General features: G+C 59.7%; 4 protein-coding genes across 4 annotated transcripts; 1 reads left to right on the plus strand and 3 right to left on the minus strand.

The window, feature by feature from the left end:
• Nucleotides 1-5251: 5251 nt before the first annotated feature.
• On the plus strand, nt 5252-7016 carry LOC307180686 (melanoma-associated antigen 10-like; the record flags this gene model as incomplete). The annotated part of the gene is made up of 4 exons (XM_079911051.1): nt 5252-5472; nt 5787-5884; nt 6033-6103; nt 6178-7016. Exon 4 carries the CDS (start codon nt 6243-6245, stop codon nt 7014-7016), a length of 774 nt encoding a protein of 257 aa, XP_079767177.1. The 5' UTR covers nt 5252-5472; nt 5787-5884; nt 6033-6103; nt 6178-6242.
• Nucleotides 7017-13362: 6346 nt separating this feature from the next.
• Nucleotides 13363-15379, minus strand: LOC307180687 (heat shock transcription factor, X-linked-like; the record flags this gene model as incomplete). The annotated part of the gene is made up of 2 exons (XM_079911052.1): nt 13363-13878; nt 14834-15379. 2 exons carry the CDS (start codon nt 15377-15379, stop codon nt 13363-13365), a joined length of 1062 nt encoding a protein of 353 aa, XP_079767178.1.
• Nucleotides 15380-16106: 727 nt separating this feature from the next.
• Nucleotides 16107-18289, minus strand: LOC307181028 (paraneoplastic antigen Ma6F-like). The gene has a single exon (XM_079911781.1). The coding sequence runs from the start codon at nt 18229-18231 to the stop codon at nt 16990-16992; it is 1242 nt and encodes a 413-aa protein (XP_079767907.1). The 5' UTR covers nt 18232-18289; the 3' UTR covers nt 16107-16989.
• Nucleotides 18290-18855: 566 nt separating this feature from the next.
• Nucleotides 18856-22658, minus strand: LOC307180688 (paraneoplastic antigen Ma6E-like; the record flags this gene model as incomplete). Its single annotated transcript, XM_079911053.1, has 3 exons — nt 22096-22658; nt 19353-19793; nt 18856-19136 (listed from the first exon to the last, which is right to left on the minus strand). Exons 2-3 carry the CDS (start codon nt 19720-19722, stop codon nt 18856-18858), a joined length of 651 nt encoding a protein of 216 aa, XP_079767179.1. The 5' UTR covers nt 19723-19793; nt 22096-22658.
• Nucleotides 22659-22785: the final 127 nt, after the last annotated feature.

The following is a 22785-nucleotide window of genomic DNA, read 5'->3' on the forward strand; positions in this document are numbered from 1 at the left end:
CCTCACCTGCAGCTCCTGCCTCACCTGAGGTTCCGTCGTCACCTGCAGCTCCTTCCTCATCTGACACTCCTGCTTCACCTTCAGCTCCTGCTTGACCATCAGATCTTTCCCCACCTGCAGCTCCTGCCTCACCTGAGGCTCCCTCCTCACCTGTATCTCCTGCCTCACCTGCAGCTCCCTCCTCACCTGCAGCTCCCTCCTCACCTGCATCTCCTGCCTCACCTGCAGCTCCCTCCTCACCTGCAGCTCCTTCCTCACCTTCAGCTCCCTCCTCACCTGAAGCTCCCACCTCACCTGCAGCTCCCTCCTCACCTTCAGCTCCCTCCTCACCTGCACCTCCCTCCTCACCTGCAGCTCCCTCCTCACCTTCAGCTCCTGCTTGACCCTCAACTCCTTCCAGACCTGCAGCTCCTTCCTCATCTTCAGCTCCCTCCTCACCTAAGGCTTCCTCCTCACCTGTGTCTCCCTCCATACCTGCGATTCCCGCCTCCCCTGCAGCTTCCTCCTCCCCTGCAGTTCCTGCCTCACCCGCCCTGCCAACCACTGCTTGTCCCTGGGGCTGCGCAGGGCAACTGGGTCTATCCTGTGAATCAGCATCAGGGGCCTGGGGCAGGCAGACCACAGTCCAGGGCCCTCCCTTGCCTGGTATTTGGCGGGGGAGCAAGCTTCGATTTAAACACTCAGCAAACTCGACCAGGGCAACACTCGACCCCAGCTCCTTTCTGTAGACCTTGCCCAGCACTCGGTACCTGCCCAGGGAACGCAGGGCAGCCTGCACAGCCTCCTGGAATTCCTGGTCTTTGCAGTCATCTGGGATTCCCAGGATGAGCAGAGATCGCTGAGCGTTCACGCCCATCGACCTGCACCAGTCCCGCAATACCGCCAGAGCCATCGCCATCTTCGAGGACCTGAGGGTGGGGGGAAGCGATCAAACAGGTGTGCACAGGCTGTTGAAGTGTGGGAATCGGCCTGTGGGTGCAAAGAGGAGAGAATCATGTTTGTGCCACACAGCCCACCCTAGTGCCCCTCACAGCAGCAGCCTGGAGCACCTCCCTGCCCTGTTTGGTTTGTTTGACTTTAGGAAACTTTTTTTATAAATTACATTTATTTACAAGACAGAAGGCTAGGGACTTCCCTGGTGGCGCAGTGGTTAAGAATCCACCTGCCAGTGCAGGACACACAGGTTCGATCCCTGGTCCGGGAAGATCCCACAAGCCGCGGAGCAACTAACCCCACGCGCCGCAACCACTGACCCAGCGCTCTAGAGCGCACGAGCCACAACTACTGAGTCCACGTGACACAACCTCTGAAGCCCACATGCCTGGAGCCCGTGCTCTGCAACAAGAGAAGCCACCGTAATGAGAGGCCTGCGCACCGCAACGAAGAGTAGCCCCCGCTCGCTGCACCTAGAGAAAGCCCGCGCGCAGCAACAAAGACCCAACGCAGCCCAAAGTAAAAATAAAATTTAAAAATAATAACAAAAGAGCACTTGTTGCGTACGACTCAAGAAACAATAATAAAGTAAAATAAAATAATTTTTTTAAAAAAGACAGAAGGCTCGTCACCTTTTCTACATTTCTGGCCTCAGTTTTAGGAAGCTGCCTTTTTCCCAAGGAATTTTTCAAGTCTTCCAATTTGTTAGCATAAACATTTCCATAATGTCCCATAATATTCCCCTACATCCTCTTTGTTAATGTACATCTGATCCGTAACGTTGGCCCTCTTTCATTCCTCATATTGGGGATCAGCGTTCTTTCTATGTTTCCGTGATTCATCGTTCTAGGACTTGCTCGGTTTCCTTGCTCTTTTGAAAGAAGCGCATGGCTTCGTTCACCGTGTCCATAATTTGCTTTCTATCACTGATTTCCTCTCTTAGCTCTCTTATTACTTCATTTTATGTTTCCTTTGCTCTTCTTCTTCTAGCATCTCTCAATGGACTGTCAGCTCACTGATTTTATGTCCTGACTCTTTTCTAACAGAAGCATTTAGAGGAATACAGTTTCCTCCTGTCGCTTTTTGCTGCCTCCCACTAATTTTGGTAAGTTGTGCTTTTTTAGTATTCACTTGGAAACATTTTCTAAGTCCCTCTGTGTTTTTTCTCTTTGATCCATGGGTTTCCCAATATTTGAAGATATATTATCATTAGTACCATCAAATAAAATTCCCCCGTGATGAGAAAACTTATCATGTAAACTTGCAATACTGCTAAATTTATGGAGACTGTTTTACAACTCTGGTATGGCGTGTCCGGGTGAATGTGCAAAGCACCCTCGTAAAGAATCTGTGTACTCTGTGTGGAGGCCAGGGCCTTGCCCTGCCCACCCACCTCTGCAATTCCTGTGCCACCCGGACAGAGGCGACCTGAAGCTCTCGATGCCTCATGCAGTGGGCCAGAGCCCCTCCCTGGACCCCACAAATCCATCTGCCATGGCCAACAGCCTCCACCAGATCACAGCAGCCCCAGCACCTCCCCCCTCTCAGCTTCACTTACGCCCCCCCGTGGCCAGGCGGCTCCTCCCCGACCCCTCGCACTACATCCCCTCCATACACCCTCCCCCACCCACCAGCTGGTGGCGCTCCGCTCTGGGCCCTGGAAGCCGGGCGCCCCGCCATGCGTAGAGGTCAGACGGCCTCTCTCACCTCCCCACACCGGGGAGTCCTCCCCCGAGCACACTCAGCGCCAGGGGCTCTCGCTTCTCGTACCCCAGACGCAGAGCCCACCCGTCTTGCCCCCGCCCACCCGGGAGCCGGAGCCCCCTAACTGCCACGAGCGTCCTCCCCCCCACCCCACGCCCCGCCCTGCCCCGGCGGGAGCTCCCCTAACGCCTACCGCACCCGCGCCCGGGAGTCCTCCCCAGCGACCCCCGCCTCAGCCTTCCTCCCGCCACACGCAGCAGCCGTTAGCCCTCCCCTCCGGTCTCGGCCCCGGGGGTGGGGCCCGCCCGGGGCCCGCCCGTCCGATCCTCCCCACCCCCGCAGCCAGTCGTCCTCTCCTCTGGCCCCCAAGGCCGGCCCCACCCGACCAGCAGGAAGCCCTCCGCTCAGGCCCCCCCCACGCTTAGCCATCAGCCCCACCCTCTGCACCCCGACTCCAGAACGCCCCCCACCAGCCACCCCGGAAGCCAGCGGTCCTCCCCTCTGACCCGCTCACTGGGGGACCCTTCCCTCAGCCCCCCTTCAGCCCGCTACCCTCCGCCGCCGCTCCCCCACTCCCAACCGAGCAGCCCGTAGCCCTCCCCCGACCTCCACTCCTTCCCGGGGCCCCCGGTACCTGCGGAGTCCAGCCCCCGGCAGAGCCCCCGCCTGTCTCCTGACTCGCTCTGACTCTGTGGATGGCTCCGGAGTCCCGCTCACGAGGGGCTGAAGAGCTCGTCTCAGCAGAGCAGCCAGGAACTGTGCCGCCGACTGTCCCAGGCACTCTGTGCGAACGCCACGTGGGCTTCCGGGTGCTCCCGGAAGCCCCAGGAAGATGAGGGAGAAAGTTCTAGACGTCTCTTTACCGAGAAACTGGTTGGATCAGAAGAGCACGTGAGGAGGCGCTCTGCTACGGAAGCAGCAGTAGCCATGCGCACTGAGGGCCTGAGGTCCCAAGGCTTGGCGCCTCCGGAAGCGAAAGACACGCCCATTGGCCTTCCACCAACAGGAAGGCCTCCTGCGAGGCTGCGGAGTTGGGGGAGCGAACTTGGCGATGCAGAGCCCGTTGTGGCAAGTACGTCCATTTGTCTTTACAGGTGGTTTTCTACTGTGATTGATAATGTCATAAACCTATTCTTATTTCTTTGGTTTGTTTTAACTTTTGAATTTTATTTTATGTATTTTTTTATACAGCAGGTTCTTATGAGTTACCCATTTTATACCTATTAGTGTACGTATGTCAATCCCAATCTCCCAATTCATCACACCCCCCGCCCGCCCCCACCATTTTCTCACCTTGGTGCCCATATGTTTGTGCTCTACGTCTGTGTCTCTATTTCTGCCCTGCAAAGCGGTTCATCTGTACCACTTATCTAGGTTCCACATATGTGCATTAATACACGATATTTGTTTCTCTCTTTCTGACTTCCTTCACTCTGTATGACAGTCTCTAGATCCATCCACATCTCTACAAATGACCCAATTTCGTTCCTTTGTACGGCTGAGTAATAAATAATAGTAATAAAGCTCTTCTTCATATGGACTGGTTTCTTGTCTAGTTGTATCAACTAGCCATCTTCTCACATGGCACAAGAGGATGAGGCAGCCGTCTGGGGCCTCTTTTATAAGGGAGGTAATCTCATTCATGAGGGCTCCCCCCTCATGGGCTAATCACTTCCCAGGGCCTGAGGGAGGACTGAGGGGAGCCTGGACCCCAGAACAGAGTTGGCCCTGGGAGGCCAAAGGGCGGAATGAGCACGTGCAGCACTTCCTGACATCCGGGTCTCAGAGACGCTGCGTAGGGGGAGCACGGGGCGGGGTCTCAGAGAGGCTGGGTAGGCGGTATAAGGGTCGGGGTGTCTGGTGGGCACGGGAGAGAATCCCAGGTCCTTCGTTGAGTCAAGGTGAGTGCCCTGAGGGAGGACTGAGAGGAGCCTGGACCCCAGAACAGAGCTGGCCCTGGGAGGCCATAGGGCAGAATGAGCACGTGCAGTACTTCCTGAAATCCGGGTCTCAGACACGCTGGGGAGGGGAGTATGGGGCGGGGTCTCAGAGAGGCGAGGGAGGGGGTATAAGGGTCGGGGTGTCTGGTGGGCACGGGAGAGAATCCAGGTCCTGTGTGGAGCCAAGGTGAGAGCCCTAAGGGAGGACTGAGGGGAGCCTGAACCCCAGAACAGAGTTGGCCCTGGGAGGCCGTCACGTGCAGCACTTCCTGACATCAGGGTGTCAGAGAAGCTGGGGACCTGGGATAAGGGGCGGGGTCTCATGAGGGCAGAGGGTAAAATGTCAGGTCCCTGGTGGACTAAGGTTAGGGCCCTTAGGCAGGACTGAGGGGACCCTGAGGGAGGACAAAAGGGACCCACCAGGTCACCGCCCTTGCAGGTGGCCGTGGGAGGCCCCGGGGTGGGATGAGCACGGTAGGCCTGTCCTGACGTCCTGACATCAGGGTCTCGGAGAGACTGGAGACCTGGTATAAGGAGCAGGGACTCACACTGGCAGACGGGACAATCCCAGGTCCTGCCCAGAGTCCAGCCTGCACGCGAGGAAGGAAGGACTGAGGACGTTAGACCCCAACACAGGGAGGGATCCTTTGCCCTTCCGCGGGGGCCTTGGAGGCGCCAGAGCACGGTCAGCAGATGAGATGTTTCCTGACCTCTGGGTCGGGGTCCTCAGGAGGTCAGGTGTTTGGTGTGAGGGGTGAGCCTTCAGGTCCACAGAAGGTGGACTCCCAGGACCCCGAGGGAGGACTGAGCAGACCCCCAGCCCTGGAACAGGGGCCTCAACAGAAACCTGCCCCTGTGGTCAGCGCTGGGAGGCCAGGCAGGATGTGAGGAGGAGGTGAGGACCCAGCACCTCCCCATCCTAGGGCCCTCGGGAGGCCCTGGGCAGGTGCGGCCACCTGTGGGGCCCCCTCACTGCTTTCTGTTCAGATTCGGGGTCCTGTTCTGAGTTTCCCCTCCGGCCTGCAAAGGGGAGGGTCCAGGCCCTTAAGGGGAACGGTGAGCACGACGAGCGACCCCGAGGGGACCACCCACCCCAGAACTCAGCACTGGGGGGACCTCACAGAGTCCGGCCCAATCCTCCTACCAGCACCGAGGCCCAGAGCTGTGCCACAGTGTACACAAGAGGTGCGCCCTCCATTCCTCTTACAGGGGCTCCAGGAACCGGGAGGCGAAGGCCCAGGTCTGAGGACCGTGTCCTCAGGGCACAGAGCAGAGGAGGCCCAGGCAGCGCCAGGAGCCAAGGGGAGGTGCGTGCCCTGAGTGTGTACCCAGGGGCTCCCCCTCCCAGAACAGAGGGGACCCCACAACACCCAAGTCACCCCACCGCCCTGTCAGCCCCAGAACCTGGGGCCGTGCTGGCTGCACCCTGAGGAGCCCCCTCACTTCCTTCTTCAGGTTGGCAGGGGACAGGCCACCCGGGAGGAGCGCCCCTGTGAGGCCCGAGGGCAGCCCTTGAGACGAGACCTGTAAGTGGCCTTTGTCAGGGCTGCCCAGGGTGCCTTTCTCCGCCGAGGCCGCTCACACCCCCTCTCTTCCCCAGGTACGAGGTCCCCTGCCCACACTCCCGTGGGCGGCCCGACCCCAGTGATCAGGCCCCCGGTCGAGATGAGTGAGCTCCGCCAGCCTGAGGCCGACCTTGAGGCCCCAGTCCCGGCCCAGGGTCCGGTGGAGGCGCCGCTGCTGGGGGCTGCGGGGGAGGAGGCCGCATCCCCCTCGTCCTCCGCCTCCCCTGGCGCCCCCTCCTTCTCCGCCTATGCCGAGCCCTTGTCCCGCGAGGCACTTGTTGCGCTGATGGCTGACCTGGTGGGGTTCCTGCTCGTCAAGTTTCGTACCGGGGAGCCGACCTCCGAGGCGGAGATGCTGAGTACGGTCGTCCGGGAGCATCGGGACCACTTCCCCGTGGTCTTCCGCCTCGTTTGCGAGTGCCTGCAGCTGCTGTTTGGCGTGGACGTGAAGGTGGTGGACCCCCGCGAGCGCACCTACGTCCTGGTCCCCACCCTGGGCCTCACCTGGGATGCAGTGCTGAGCGATTGGCAGACCACGCCCGAGGCCAGCCTCCCTCTGCTGGTCCTGACCATGGTCACCCTGTTTGGTGACCGCGTCCCTGAGGAGGAGGTGTGGGGAAAGCTAGGCACCCTGGGGTTTTGTGGCGGGAGGGAGCTGCTCACCGAAGTGTGGGTGCAGACGGGCTACCTGAAGTACCGGCAGGTGCCCCACAGCGACCCTGCCCGCTACGAGTTCCTGTGGGGTCCCCGGGCCTACGCGGAGGCCAGCAAGTGGCAGGTCCTGCAGTATCTGCTCAGGATCAATAGCATGGATCCCAGGTTCTTCCCATCCGTGTCTGCAGGGAGTGTGAGCGATGAGGAAGAGGGAGCCTGAGCCAGTGCAGCAGCCAGTCCCACGTCCAGCAGCTTCTCCCGTGGGGCAGGAAGGGGGGCTGATCCTTCACTCTGAGTTTGAAGAGGGAGCGGTCAGCCTTCTAAGCAGTGAGAGCCGGGCGAGTTGGGGGAAGCCGGTGTGCAGCATTTTGGGTTCCTGTTGTGTATGTTGACATGGACTTCCATGTCGTTTTCTTTAGGAATTTTTCTTTAGGAATTTTTCAAATGTTGGTTCTTTGAATAGAAGACTAAACAAGCTTCAGTGTCTAACTTTGTGTATGACGTTAATCCCACAGGTATTTGCACTAATTCAGTTCAAGAACAAGAGTTTTGCTGTTTTGTAAGAGAGGTTGGGAAATCTCCCAGTTCGTTTTGTGACCGTGTACAAGATAACAGGGAATTGGAATCAGAACTGCTCTGGAAATGTGGAAGTACTTAGCAGTGATATAGATGGGAGAAGAAATAGAAAAATAAGAGTCATTGTTGTTCCAATTCTTGCTTCCCTGTCTTGTCTGTCATTCTGTAAATAAAACGAACTATCTCTGTTGAGTTGGATTTGCACGGGTATTTTAAGACAGTAGGAGAAGGTTCATCTGCGTCAATAAGCCCCCTGCCCACTGGCTTGTTTATTCCGCAGACCTCCACGGAGCCTCTGCTCTCCGGAAGGGCCTGTGTTAGTAGCGGGAACGCTAGGAAAAGCAGGACACACCCACACCTAGAGTGATGGTCTAGGAGCCACTGTCACATGAGGAAGGTGGTGAGACGTCCCCTATGTCCCACAGAATAAGACAACATGGGACGAGGCGGTGGGGCTCCAGGAGCGAGCCCTGGAGTGTTAAGTGCCCCGAGCCAGGGCACTTTGGGCCTTTGGGAAGTGGGGGTTCCTTCTGTGGGAGGTGATGGTGATGAAGCTGGGTGGTGGCAGCAGCCGGACATGCAGAGGGTGTGTCTTGGGTTGCAGGGGAAAGTCTGAAATGGGACATTGCTGTGAGATGTCCTTCTGGGTCGTGGATGAAGCCGAGAGAAATCTCGCCCTGGGGCAGGAAGGAAGGGGTGCTGGCTCTTGTTGCATTGCAGTGGGCCACAGTGAAGAGGTAGGTGTTTCATAGCCGCCATCTGCAAGGATTTCCAGAGAAATGAGGGTCTTGCTCTTTGAAGCCCTGCTCGGTATTCCCGGGGCTGGCCCTCCTCTCCCTGCCCTGGGAGAACCAATTACCAACTGTATGGAAACGACCATTTTAGTCACCTGGAGTTTACTTTGGCCACTTGTGAGCAAGGTCTAGATTTCAGTGGGATGAAATGAATGAAAATAGGGGGTTTGAAAGAAGAGAGGCTGCCGAAGTGGAAAGGAGTCGCCGTGTGACTGGAATCCTGGGAGCTTTGCGTGAGCTGCACCCAGCTGGGGAAATCACCACCCTTCCCTCCATGCCGACAGACACACACACACACACACACACACACACACACACACACACACACACATACACATCCAAATTGAATAATAAATCCTCCAGGAGTAAAACACACAGAACAGCAATTTTGACTGGTTTTCTATTCCGTTTCCTATGGAGCTGCAAATTCTCTGAGATGTCATGAAAAGAAAGCAATTTCCAGAGGGGAGAAGGACAGAGTCTGGGATCAGAATAATACTAGAAATAAGTCCTAGCCCCTAAGAGGCAACGTCCGCCAGTGTCCCCGCGTTCAGGCAGGTGCAGAAATACGGCGGCATCAGAGACCCACAGGTTTGGGCTGTGACCTGGCATCGAAAGGAAGGGGCAACTCCTGGGCCTAATGGGATTGGGAGGTCACTGCAGTGGGAGGTGCAGACGGCGCCGGGGGCTAAAGAGGCAGCCCTCCCTGCTGAGCGCCGTACGACAACGTGAACATTACGTGGGATCCTGGATTTGAAGCACCTGCCATATAGCAGGTGGGCACTTGGAAAAGGTGGAGAATTTCAGGGCCAATGGAACCTGCTCAGACACTCCTGCCGGAAAAGAAGGGGATTTTGTCATCACAAATGGTAAGCACTCCCGGGGGAAAGCAGGGATTCCTAGTGCCCGTTCGTGCAGTGAACTGACTGATGGGGGGCAGTGCTAGCCCAGGGACGGCCGTGGCAGGCGGCGCAGCAGCGGCCGGGACACGCCAAGAGCGCCCCAGGGACATTCAGGGAGACACTTTTCAGGGGGGCAGCAGCGCCCTCCCCAGTAGACTCTGGACGAGCACACATCACCCCGGCACACAGCCAGTCCTGACCAGGGCGGCGCAGGGCACACGGGAGCTGCTGCCCATCAGCGGGAAGCTCTGACGTTCTCTACGTGCGCTGAGCCTGCCCCCTGAGGGGCTGGTGTGAGTTGTCTCAGCCGTGGCCCTGTTTCCCGAGAAGCCCCCATTCCCCAGCCCCAGCTAAAGTCTGCTCTGAGCTCCAGCCTCCTTGGCAAAGGGCTGACCTCCCGCCTGGCTCTCGCCTACCCTCCTCTGTGGCAAATATCGCCGGCTGCTGCTTTAGGGGCCTTTGTGAGCAAGTGCGGGGCCCGGGCCTGTGCCTGTCCGTGGTCCCTGAGCTGGGGCTGGGCACAGGGATAGGGCTGGGTTGGTGGCGGGATGCAGGGTGTGAAGCCAAGTGACATTCACAAGACAGCAGCAGGGTGTAAAGCCACGTGTGAGCAAGCATCCAGGAGGAGGGGCATCCGCAGGGCCCTGAAGGGCACAGACACTCACGCCCCGTGGGGATGCGGAGAGTCCTCCAGCCCGGCGGTCCCCGTGCTTTGAATGCAGGCTTGCCGCCTGCCTGACAGCCAGTGTGCCCGGGGAAGTGAGCCTGCAGGAGAACGTGGGGCCACCACGCCGCTGGGACAGAAGGGAGCAGAGTGGGCAGTGGAAGGAGAGAGCAGGGCCCAAGCCTGAGCATAGGAGCCGCCTTCAGAGGGCCGTGCCTCGGACCCCCACGTCCGGGACCCTTCTCCATCCTCACGCCCTCAGTCCTAGACCCTCACCCTCCTCCCTGGCCCTCGTGTCCATTTCACGAGAGATGGTGACCTGATGGGGCTGGGGAGGCCACGTGGGCAGAATCCAGTGTCAGGCTCTCATGGGCACTAATGCCCGGCTTCCCTGTGTTTCCTCCATTATGTGGCCTGAGGCATCAGGTAGTAGGACCCCGTGGAGGACAGCTGAATCCCCCTTGACTGTTGGGGAGACAGGTCAGGCCAGTGCGGGGATGGGTCTTTGCACGCATATGATGCTTAGCTTGAATAAGAGTCCTTCTAGTGACAAGCTGATCAAATCATGGAGACTCCCTACGCCTCGATTTCTCCATCTGTAAAATGGGCCTCCTAACAGTACCAGGCAAAAGCATTGGTGTGGGTTTCCCCACGATGTGACCTGCTTGTAAAAAGCCTGGGCCAAATGAAGTGGTCGGTGGCTGTAGCTCTTGTTACTGAGTGTGTAAGAAAGGTGCGCCCTCCCCCATGTTGTGAGGATTCCCGACCAGTGCACGTCTTGGGATCCCCGCGTACGTGGGTTAGCGCAGTTTTTCTTTCCTCGTGAACATTTGTTGTCAGAATGCTTGGGCTCGCCTTCCTCGTCTTCTCGCTTGTCCCCGTTCAAGATGAGGCGGTTGATCTGAGGTGTCGCCTCCATTGGAACACGGGTGTTTGCAGCTTTAGGTCCCAAGTGCCTCTTTGGCCGCGTGCCATAAGTCCTGGGGCCTTTGGTATGTGTTTTCTTCATTTCAAAGTATTTTCTAGTTTCCCTTGTGATGTCTTGTACGTTCCCTGGGCTATTGTTATGGACTGAACTGCGTCCCCCCAAAATTTGCATGTTGAAGCCCCAATCCCCTAGAACCTCAGAATGTCACTGTGGCTGGAGTTAGTGGTTCTTAGGTTGAAATGAGGCCATTAGGATGAGGTCTAATCCAAGATGGCTGGTGCCCTTGAGGGAAGAGCGGATCAGCACACGCAAGGAGAGAAGGCAGGGGCTGGGGGTGCGTGCACAGAGGGTGACCACGTGAGGGGCGGTAAGAGCACGGCCACCTGCAACCAAGGAGACCGGCCGCAGTACAAGCCACCCCTGCTGGACCCTCCCTCTCGGCCTCCTGGTCGGAACCACCGTGAGAATCTGTGTCTGCTGTTTCAGCCCCTCATCCTGTGCTGTGGGCTTTGGCATCGTCCCAGACTAATGCGGTTATTTGGGGACGCACGGCTCAATTTCCCTCTCTTTGCAGATTTCCCACATTTCCTTCTGTTATTGAGGTCTAATTTCACTCTATTTTGGCCAGAGAACATAATTGGTATGATTTCAGCCCTTTTGTTTGTATCCCCTTAAGTTTACTGAGGGATGCTGTGTGGCCTGACGCGTGGAGTACCCTGGAGAACGTTCTAGGTACGCTTGACGAGCACGTGTCTACTCTGTTCTTGGGGCTAATAGTCTACACATGTCATGAGACCTAGTCTTTGTACAGTGCTGTTCAAATCTGTGATTCCCGTACTGCGGTGCTGTCTGGTCGCTGTACCCATAATGAAAGCAGGCTGTGTTAGTCTGCTTAGAGCTGCCATAGCCAAGTCCCACAGAGGAGGTGGCTAAAACTACAGAAATGTACTGGGTGCCAGTCCTGGTGGCTAGAAGTCCAACGTCAACTGGCTGGAAAGTGCAGTCTCAGGTGAGGGAAGGCGTCTCTTCCTGGCTCGCAGACAGCTGGTTTTCTCTTGGTCCCTCACTTGGCTGCTTCTCTGAACAGGTTGTGGGGGAGAAGGGAGGCAGGGAGAGAGAGTGGGGGGGGAGAGAAATGGAGGGAGAGAGAGGGAGGATGGGAGGGAGGAAGAGAGGCTGAGGGAGGGAGAGAGGGAGGGAGATCTTCGGTGTCTCTTCCTCTTTTCCAAAGGACACCGCTCTTGTCGGACTGGGGCCCCACCCTTGTGACCTCATTTAACCTTACTGACTTCCCCAAGGGCGTTATCTCCAAATACATGCGCCTTGGGATTAGCACTGCAACAGGTGGACTTAATGGTTGGGGTGGGAGCTGGGGGATCCATTTGAATCCATCACAGGGGGGACCGAAGTCTCCCACTTCTACTGTAGACCGGTTTCTTCCGTCCCCTCTGTCCATTTTTGCATCGTTCACTTGGGGCGCTGCTGTTGGGCTGCTCAAGAGACCCCCCTGACGTGCACTAGCTGTTGCATTGTGACAGACGGGAGCGGCAGATGGGACCACCCCTCACCCGGGCAGACCCGGGGCTCCTCTGGCTGCTGGTGCTTGGATCATTCCTGGTACCTTGGGTCTACTTCCCCTCCTCCCCCAACCCACCTGTTTTTTTCTTTTCTGTGTTTCTGGCCACCCCACAAGGCTTGGGGGATCTTAGATCCCCGACCAGGGATTGAACCCGGGCCACCGCAGTGAAAGCATGGAGTCCTAACCCCTGGAACTCCAGGCAATTCCCGCTCCCCGCCCCCTCCTTAGCAGTGTTTGGGAGGGGATGTCGCCCTATCGCTGTGACAGCCACAGAGTCCTGGCCAGGTCCCCCGGCCCATCCCCCACACGTGGAGGCAGCAACTGTGAGCTGGGGGTGCGCCCTGGCCTTCAGTGCTCTGTACACATCACTGGGCGCTGACCACAAGGACTCGCGGTATAAGCGCGACACCCCAGCGCCCAGACGGTGGTGGAGCATGGCGCCCTTGAAGTGTTTAGCTCGAAAGGCAAGGAAAAGAGAACCAGGAAAATGTCTCCAGACGCAGGACCCGCAGTGAAAAGCAAACCTCAATCCTGCTGTCCAGACACCAGAGAGCACCCCCAAACTGAACACCCGCAGGCCCCTGCCAGGGACCGTCACCTCCACACCTGTGCGTCTCAGGACAGTAAGGGCTCTTTTCAGGCCTCTGACCAGGGGAGGCCTGAGCTCTTCTCATCTGTCAAATCGAGACCCTGCTGGACACGATGCCCCCGCAACTGTGAAGCCGCGGGTGCCAGGGCCTTCCTTGTGCTTGTCCAGCCCTTCAAGGGTCTTTCTAGTGGGTGGACACAGGGCGTCTGAGGGGCTTCTCCAGGTGTCTGCTAGGTGCCCGCACTGTGCCGGGGGTGGGCTGTCACCTGTCATCGTTTCCTGCTGAGGGGACTCAACTGCTCAGCCACGCCCAGGACGGAGGCGCCAGACACGTGTTGGGTGGAACATCGCTCTCATGTCCCCGTGCTCTTTACTGCCCTGCAAGGTTCTGGCCGTGTTACCACCTCCGTGTGTCTGCAGGGTCTGCCTGGTCAGGGTCCTCTGTGGGCCTGCCTGGAGGGGCCGGGTATTCCAGGAAAGAGCGGGAGCCCACGCAGCGATGGCAGAAGTGGCTCAGCGGCCGACGGATCAAGGTCAGGGAGGCGGCAGGCCTGGCGGCCACCTCAGGCACCCAGGGTGCGCAAGAGGCAGCAGCGCGGCCCCCGGGAACTGCGCGGGGTGGGGGGGCAGGCTGAGGAGTTGGGAGGGCGTGGCCGCCAGGCCCGGCACGGGCCAGGGAGGACTCATCTGGGCGGGAGGCCAGGCGCAGCAGAGCCAGGGCACCTCGGCTGGCTGGGCCACCCCTGCCAGGACAGGGACTAGAGGGACCAGAATCTGCACGTTGGGATCCGGCGCGGGGGGCTCAGCTGCTGTCCAAGGAGGGGCCGGAGCGACAGGGTCAGTCCCGGCCAGGGCGGAGGCATGGTCGAGTTGCGGGTAGCTCGGGGTCCCCTGGATGTGCTCAGGAGACGGTGGGAGGCCGTCCTGCGGCTCCGCGGCGCTGGGCGCCGGGAGGTGCCCCGGGGCTGCCGGCTCGCTGTCCACCTGCCCGGATGCTGGTTTAGTGTGTACTCTCGGCTTCATCCTCACCAGGAGGTGCGGGCAGTGTCTCTGAAACAGGGGACTGTGGTAGAAGTGTAACTGAGGTCGCGGTTGAGAGAGAAAAGGAAACCCCGAGTCACAAAAGAGTTGCTCGCAAGCAGCAGCCGCCTGGCTGGGCCCCTGGGCGCCCTCCCCCAGCCGACCCAGGGCCTCTTTGGAGAAAGCGGGACCCGGTCCCAGCAGGACGCTGTGCCCCAGCTTTGACATCCCTGAGACTCGCTCACTCACCATCACCTTTCGCCCTTGGAAAATGACTGAAAATGGCCCCTTAGTATGAGTACAAGGCCCACGAAAGGGGACTTGGCGTTTGCAGGTACGAGACTGCAACAAGGTTCGGTAGCTTTCTAAGGAAGTGTCCGAATCGCCCCCTGGCCAGCACCTCCAGGGGCCAGACCGGGGACGCTGACTGCTTCCCAGGAAAGGACCTGCGCCCCCACTCAAGTGATGCTCTGGAGCTATGGGAGTCAAGGGGGCACACAGACCTCCCCCCTCCCCCCGGCGGGCCACTGTCCCCGAGCAGGAGGACGGGAAGGGCCAGCGTTGCAGCAGTGTCCTCTTGTCCCCCGCTGTGACTGCGGGTCAGGCACGAGCGGCACTGCCCACGTGTCAGGAGTACAGGATGACGCCTTGCCCGCGTGTGCTGTGAAATGATCACCACAGGGGGTCCAGTTCACACGCATCACCTCACACAGACACACCAAAGGGAAAAGGAGGAGGGAGAGAAGTGACGTCCTTGTGCTGAGAACGTTTCGGGTCCCCCCATAACAACGTCCCAACACAGCTCGTGGCACTGCCAGCTCCGGCCGTCACGCCGGTGCCCAAGTACCACCTTTAAAGGAAGCTCTCCCGACACGCCTGCCGCCGTCCCAGGCGGCCCCGGGGTTGGCACCCGCCCCCCACCCCCGGGCCCAGCGGCTCAGCCCCTGGAGAGGGCTCCTCCCCCGCCGTCCCCCGCCCTCCTTACCTCGCTCAGGACGTGGGCGGGCCGCTCCTTCGTGGACAGGTTGGTCACGCAGAGGGACGTGTGCATGTCCTGGTACACTTTGCTGAATCCATAGCGGTTAAGCTGGCGGATGAAGCTCTCCACACGTTCTGTCTTGAACACCTTGTCTAGGCCGTCCCTGTCCAAAACCTCCTTTTGAAACAGCGGCCTGTTGACGCCTATGCAAGTTCCGTCTTCATTCCACCCAATGGATGCAAAGCGACTGCTGTGGACGTTCGTCCACAGCTTCCTGGGAAAGGGGTGGAAGAGCAGGCTGCCTTCCCACACGGCCTCGCAGGCGGTGCGAGGCCTTTTCAACAAAGGCTCTTCCGTCAAATCCTGGAAAGCGGCTTCTCCAGGCAGCAGCCTGAGGTCGGGGTGCCCCGCGGGCACGGGCTGGTCCAGGGCGAGGGACTGGGGGGTGCAGCTCCCTGAGCCGAGGGCCGGAGCCGCTGTGTCGGGAGGAAGAGGCGCCTCGCCGAAGCCGGGCGCCCTGCCCGCGGCGGGGCCCTTCTCGTCCGCAGCCATGCGGAGCGCGGCGTGCCCCTCCGCCACGTAAACGGGACAGTGCAGCGCGGCCGGCAGCACCCTGGGCTCACACTCCCGCTCAGCCCCTCACAGAAGTGCTCCGGTTGCTCGGGGGTGACAGCACAGCCCAGCCAGGAAGTGACATCATAAAGGGCAGGCCCGTCAGCATGTCAGCCTCCTGCTTCACGCCCGTCATCGCAGGGGGCACGAAGACACTCGTGCACGGGTGCAGAGCCACAGGCCGAGCGCTCGTGCAAACCGGCCACGGCCTTCTGGTCCCGGAGCCCCCGGGCCAGGCAGACGTGCACGGACCCACGTGTGACCCACGAGGTCAGAAGTCCTCCTGTGTGTCCCCTGGCCTTCCGGGCCGTGCACAGCACCCATGATTTCAAGCACGAGCATCGCCCGAGACGCGGCCCACGGTCAAGGTCGCTAAAACTTTACGATTCACCTATGAACTGGAAGAAAAACCCTCACAATGTCTGGGGCTGCAAAGTGCCTACCTTACCCTCTCCCTGGAGAGGTGTCCCATGGGTGTTGAGCAGGAATCGGACTCTGGACCCCCGCCCCCACCCGCAGCAGCCCTTTCCCTCCATTGCCCACAGCAGAGGCCAGACTCAGATGAAACGTTCAGGGAAATTTATTAAACAGAAACATTGACTGAAACCATTGAACACAGGGCATAACAACACACAGAGGAACTTCTAACGGCCACCGGAGCTCACGGGTCCCGGCCTCACCCAAGGTCCTCAAAAAGGTGCCTCCGCTACACCCCACCCGGCGGCCCTCCATCCCCCCCCAGTCTCCCTTCCTGAGGGCCCCGCGGGTGGCCTCTCGCCAGGAGGATGGGCGCCGGCCATGCCCGCTCCCCCCAGGGCAGACCCTCCATTTCAGGCCCACATGCCCGGGGCCTGGCCCTGCCCTATGGCGGGCACAGGACAGTCCCACAGCAGGGCGCACGCCACCGAGCCGGGGACGTGGAGTCCCGAGGAACAACGGGGTGGCCCAGCAGAACACAAGCCCTGGGGGGCCTCCCGCAGACCTCCTGCAGCCCCGGTCAAGGTCTTCCTTCCCAAGGTCCCAGGTGGGATCCCAGGTCCTGGGGTGGGTGCTGGCTGTGACCTCGTCCATCCCGTCCTTCCCGCCGGCTCCTGGGACTGGGCTCGGGGTCTCCACGCCGTGCAGGGGTTGGGGGAACTGCTCAGAGGAGAACACATGCACATTTCCACAACAAGAAGCAGCGCTGGGCCTGAATCTATGCCCAGAAAGCACACGTTGAGCTCACGACACTGGCCCACAGAGACCAGAGCCTTGGCTGGCTCGTGGCGCACCTCAGGGCTCTGCGAGGGGACGATGGCTAGGGTGTGTGTGTTGGGGGGAGGGGAGCGGGGGCTGGGGGTTTCCTTGACACCTGGGTCCCTCTGGGGCCTACAGGGACACATTTGGGCTTGCCAGTACAGGGAGCAACCTGCCCCAGGGGATGATGAATAGGGGTCCCCTCTCAGGAGGGAGGCCCAGGCACCTGGAGTGGCCCCTAATATGGGGCCAGTAGGCTGCCAGGCCTGGCCTCCCCCTGCCTGCAAGCCTGGCAGCCCCACGGCCTGCTGAGCCTAGTGGCCCGAGGTGGACCCCGGGGGGCTCATCTCTGCAGCCCCGTCCTCATTTCCCGGCTCTTCTGGGATGGGCTTGAGCCCCTCCTCGGGGGTCTCCTCGGCCTCCTGGCCTTCTGCCTGGGCGAGGCCCTGTGGCTCCCAGCCAGGACCTCCTGGGGCCACCGGGGAAGCACTGCCCATCCGGCCAGGCATGGGGACCCCGGGGGCATCTGAGGGTCCTGCCTGACCTAGGCCCGCAGGGGCGGCAGCACTTCCATCTTCCTGAGTGGCCGTGGACGCCTTGCTGGTCTCCCCAGGGCCAGGGGCTGCCCTGGCGGCACCATGGTCTTCAGGGGCTGCCCTGGCGGCACCATGGTCTTCAGGGGCTGCCCTGGCGGCACCATGGTCTTCAGGGGCCGCCTCGCCAGCCTTGGCAGTGCCGGCAACTGCCGCACTGGCCTCCTCACGTGCCGGGTGGTCCTCGGCGCTCCCTTCCTTGGAACGGGCGGCCTGGGCGGTGGTATCTTCACCATGTGCAGTGGTGCCTGCGGTGATGGCCTCATGGGCCGGGGCGGCCTGGGCGGCTGCTGCCAGGACTGCAACGTCCACACGGGCCTCTTCCTGCCCTGGGAAGTGCTCCCTGCTAGCCGGGTCGGCGTCCCAGGCCTCGGTCTTCTGGATGAGCCGCAGCATCCCCGCAAAGCCGGGAGGCCTCCTCATCAGCCGCCTCCTCCTCAGCGTGTCCCGGAGCGTGTCGTTCAGCCGGGCCCGCGTCAGCACCTGCCGGGCGCGCGCCTGGTCCGCCATGGCCGGGTGGATGGCCCCCTTCTCCAGGGCCGACTGCAGCAGGCCTTCCAGGCGCATCACGTACGCAGAGAGAGTCTCCTGGGGCCGCTGGGCACAGGTCACGAACTTCAGCCGAGCACTCCCCCGGGGGTCCTTGTTCCCAAACACCTGCACCAGCGCGGCCAGGCAGTCCTGGGCAGCCAGCTCGGGATCTTCCGCCAGGAGGCCGCGCAGGAGGTCCAGCGCGGGGCCGCGCAAGCTCTCCACCAGCCTCCTCCTCCTCTCCCTCTCAGACACGTGGCGCCACAGGTGCAGCGTGTGGCTGGCCTGCTCCAGCCAGCTCTCAGAGGACCCTTCCCCGTGGCCCGGCTCTTCCAGCCCAGAGAAGGTTCCCAGCTCCTGGTAGCCCATGCTGTCCAGCACGGGCTGCGAGGCCTGCCTCCACTGCTGGGTCCCGGGCCCTGCCTCACCCATGGCGCCTGCCGCTGTCACAACTGCTTCCTCAGGCGCAGCCGTTGCCCCGCCCGTGGGTCCTGCCATACTCAGAAGTCCTGCCACGCCTGCAACATTTCTGTAACCTGCAGCTCCTTCCTCATCTGACTCAGCTCCTGCTTCACCTTCAGCTCCTGCTGGACCCTCAGCTCCTGCTTGACCCTCAGCTCCTTCCAGCCCTGCAGCTCCTTCCTCACCTGCAGCTCCCTCCTCACCTGCAGCTCCCTCTTCACCTTCAGCTCCCTCCTCACCTTCATCTCCCTCCTCACCTGCAGCTCCTTCCTCATCTGACTCAGCTCCTGCTTCACCTTCAGCTCCTGCTTCACCCTCAGCTCCTGCTTCACCCTCAGCTCCTTCCAGCCCTGCAGCTCCTTCCTCACCTTCAGCTCCTTCCTCACCTGCAGCTCCTGCTTCACCTGCAGCTCCTGCTTGACCCTCAGCTCCTTCCGCACCTGCAGCTCCTTCCTCACCTTCAGCTCCTTCCTCATCTGCAGCTCCTTCCTCATCTGACTCAGCTCCTGCTTCACCTTCAGCTCCTGCTTTACCTGCAGCTCCTTCCTCACCTGCAGCTCCTGCCTCACCTGAGGTTCCGTCGTCACCTGCAGCTCATTCCTCATCTGACACTCCTGCTTCACCTTCAGCTCCTGCTTGACCATCAGATCTTTCCCCACCTGCAGCTCCTGCCTCACCTGAGGCTCCCTCCTCACCTGTATCTCCTGCCTCACCTGCAGCTCCCTCCTCACCTGCAGCTCCCTCCTCACCTGCATCTCCTGCCTCACCTGCAGCTCCCTCCTCACCTGCAGCTCCTTCCTCACCTTCAGCTCCCTCCTCACCTGAAGCTCCCACCTCACCTGCAGCTCCCTCCTCACCTTCAGCTCCCTCCTCACCTGCACCTCCCTCCTCACCTGCAGCTCCCTCCTCACCTTCAGCTCCTGCTTGACCCTCAACTCCTTCCAGACCTGCAGCTCCTTCCTCATCTTCAGCTCCCTCCTCACCTAAGGCTTCCTCCTCACCTGTGTCTCCCTCCATACCTGCGATTCCCGCCTCCCCTGCAGCTTCCTCCTCCCCTGCAGCTTCCTCCTCCCCTGCAGTTCCTGCCTCACCCGCCCTGCCAACCACTGCTTGTCCCTGGGGCTGCGCAGGGCAACTGGGTCTATCCTGTGAATCAGCATCAGGGGCCTGGGGCAGGCAGACCACAGTCCAGGGCCCTCCCTTGCCTGGTATTTGGCGGGGGAGCAAGCTTCGATTTAAACACTCAGCAAACTCGACCAGGGCAACACTCGACCCCAGCTCCTTTCTGTAGACCTTGCCCAGCACTCGGTACCTGCCCAGGGAACGCAGGGCAGCCTGCACAGCCTCCTGGAATTCCTGGTCTTTGCAGTCATCTGGGATTCCCAGGATGAGCAGAGATCGCTGAGCGTTCACGCCCATCGACCTGCACCAGTCCCGCAATACCGCCAGAGCCATCGCCATCTTCGAGGACCTGAGGGTGGGGGGAAGCGATCAAACAGGTGTGCACAGGCTGTTGAAGTGTGGGAATCGGCCTGTGGGTGCAAAGAGGAGAGAATCATGTTTGTGCCACACAGCCCACCCTAGTGCCCCTCACAGCAGCAGCCTGGAGCACCTCCCTGCCCTGTTTGGTTTGTTTGACTTTAGGAAACTTTTTTTATAAATTACATTTATTTACAAGATAGAAGGCTAGGGACTTCCCTGGTGGCGCAGTGGTTAAGAATCCACCTGCCAGTGCAGGACACACAGGTTCGATCCCTGGTCCGGGAAGATCCCACAAGCCGCGGAGCAACTAACCCCACGCGCCGCAACCACTGACCCAGCGCTCTAGAGCGCACGAGCCACAACTACTGAGTCCACGTGACACAACCTCTGAAGCCCACATGCCTGGAGCCCGTGCTCTGCAACAAGAGAAGCCACCGTAATGAGAGGCCTGCGCACCGCAACGAAGAGTAGCCCCCGCTCGCTGCACCTAGAGAAAGCCCGCGCACAGCAACAAAGACCCAACGCAGCCCAAAGTAAAAATAAAATTTAAAAATAATAACAAAAGAGCACTTGTTGCGTACGACTCAAGAAACAATAATAAAGTAAAATAAAATAATTTTTTTAAAAAAGACAGAAGGCTCGTCACCTTTTCTACATTTCTGGCCTCAGTTTTAGGAAGCTGCCTTTTTCCCAAGGAATTTTTCAAGTCTTCCAATTTGTTAGCATAAACATTTCCATAATGTCCCATAATATTCCCCTACATCCTCTTTGTTAATGTACATCTGATCCGTAACGTTGGCCCTCTTTCATTCCTCATATTGGGGATCAGCGTTCTTTCTATGTTTCCGTGATTCATCGTTCTAGGACTTGCTCGGTTTCCTTGCTCTTTTGAAAGAAGCGCATGGCTTCGTTCACCGTGTCCATAATTTGCTTTCTATCACTGATTTCCTCTCTTAGCTCTCTTATTACTTCATTTTATGTTTCCTTTGCTCTTCTTCTTCTAGCATCTCTCAATGGACTGTCAGCTCACTGATTTTATGTCCTGACTCTTTTCTAACAGAAGCATTTAGAGGAATACAGTTTCCTCCTGTCGCTTTTTGCTGCCTCCCACTAATTTTGGTAAGTTGTGCTTTTTTAGTATTCACTTGGAAACATTTTCTAAGTCCCTCTGTGTTTTTTCTCTTTGATCCATGGGTTTCCCAATATTTGAAGATATATTATCATTAGTACCATCAAATAAAATTCCCCCGTGATGAGAAAACTTATCATGTAAACTTGCAATACTGCTAAATTTATGGAGACTGTTTTACAACTCTGGTATGGCGTGTCCGGGTGAATGTGCAAAGCACCCTCGTAAAGAATCTGTGTACTCTGTGTGGAGGCCAGGGCCTTGCCCTGCCCACCCACCTCTGCAATTCCTGTGCCACCCGGACAGAGGCGACCTGAAGCTCTCGATGCCTCATGCAGTGGGCCAGAGCCCCTCCCTGGACCCCACAAATCCATCTGCCATGGCCAACAGCCTCCACCAGATCACAGCAGCCCCAGCACCTCCCCCCTCTCAGCTTCACTTACGCCCCCCCGTGGCCAGGCGGCTCCTCCCCGACCCCTCGCACTACATCCCCTCCATACACCCTCCCCCACCCACCAGCTGGTGGCGCTCCGCTCTGGGCCCTGGAAGCCGGGCGCCCCGCCATGCGTAGAGGTCAGACGGCCTCTCTCACCTCCCCACACCGGGGAGTCCTCCCCCGAGCACACTCAGCGCCAGGGGCTCTCGCTTCTCGTACCCCAGACGCAGAGCCCACCCGTCTTGCCCCCGCCCACCCGGGAGCCGGAGCCCCCTAACTGCCACGAGCGTCCTCCCCCCCACCCCACGCCCCGCCCTGCCCCGGCGGGAGCTCCCCTAACGCCTACCGCACCCGCGCCCGGGAGTCCTCCCCAGCGACCCCCGCCTCAGCCTTCCTCCCGCCACACGCAGCAGCCGTTAGCCCTCCCCTCCGGTCTCGGCCCCGGGGGTGGGGCCCGCCCGGGGCCCGCCCGTCCGATCCTCCCCACCCCCGCAGCCAGTCGTCCTCTCCTCTGGCCCCCAAGGCCGGCCCCACCCGACCAGCAGGAAGCCCTCCGCTCAGGCCCCCCCCACGCTTAGCCATCAGCCCCACCCTCTGCACCCCGACTCCAGAACGCCCCCCACCAGCCACCCCGGAAGCCAGCGGTCCTCCCCTCTGACCCGCTCACTGGGGGACCCTTCCCTCAGCCCCCCTTCAGCCCGCTACCCTCCGCCGCCGCTCCCCCACTCCCAACCGAGCAGCCCGTAGCCCTCCCCCGACCTCCACTCCTTCCCGGGGCCCCCGGTACCTGCGGAGTCCAGCCCCCGGCAGAGCCCCCGCCTGTCTCCTGACTCGCTCTGACTCTGTGGATGGCTCCGGAGTCCCGCTCACGAGGGGCTGAAGAGCTCGTCTCAGCAGAGCAGCCAGGAACTGTGCCGCCGACTGTCCCAGGCACTCTGTGCGAACGCCACGTGGGCTTCCGGGTGCTCCCGGAAGCCCCAGGAAGATGAGGGAGAAAGTTCTAGACGTCTCTTTACCGAGAAACTGGTTGGATCAGAAGAGCACGTGAGGAGGCGCTCTGCTACGGAAGCAGCAGTAGCCATGCGCACTGAGGGCCTGAGGTCCCAAGGCTTGGCGCCTCCGGAAGCGAAAGACACGCCCATTGGCCTTCCACCAATAGGAAGGCCTCCTGCGAGGCTGCGGAGTTGGGGGAGCGAACTTGGCGATGCAGAGCCCGTTGTGGCAAGTACGTCCATTTGTCTTTACAGGTGGTTTTCTACTGTGATTGATAATGTCATAAACCTATTCTTATTTCTTTGGTTTGTTTTAACTTTTGAATTTTATTTTATGTATTTTTTTATACAGCAGGTTCTTATGAGTTACCCAGTTTATACCTATTAGCGTACATATGTCAATCCCAATCTCCCAATTCATCACACCCCCCGCCCGCCCCCACCATTTTCTCACCTTGGTGCCCATATGTTTGTGCTCTACGTCT

This window comes from Stenella coeruleoalba (assembly GCF_951394435.1).
Source record: "Stenella coeruleoalba genome assembly, chromosome: X".
Lineage (NCBI taxonomy): Eukaryota > Metazoa > Chordata > Mammalia > Artiodactyla > Delphinidae > Stenella > Stenella coeruleoalba.

What these genes read in the sequence shown, in the direction of transcription:
- LOC307181028 (XM_079911781.1), bottom strand. Translation starts at nt 18,231, where the DNA reads ATGGGTGAGGCAGGGCCCGGGACCCAGCAGTGGAGGCAGGCCTCGCAG.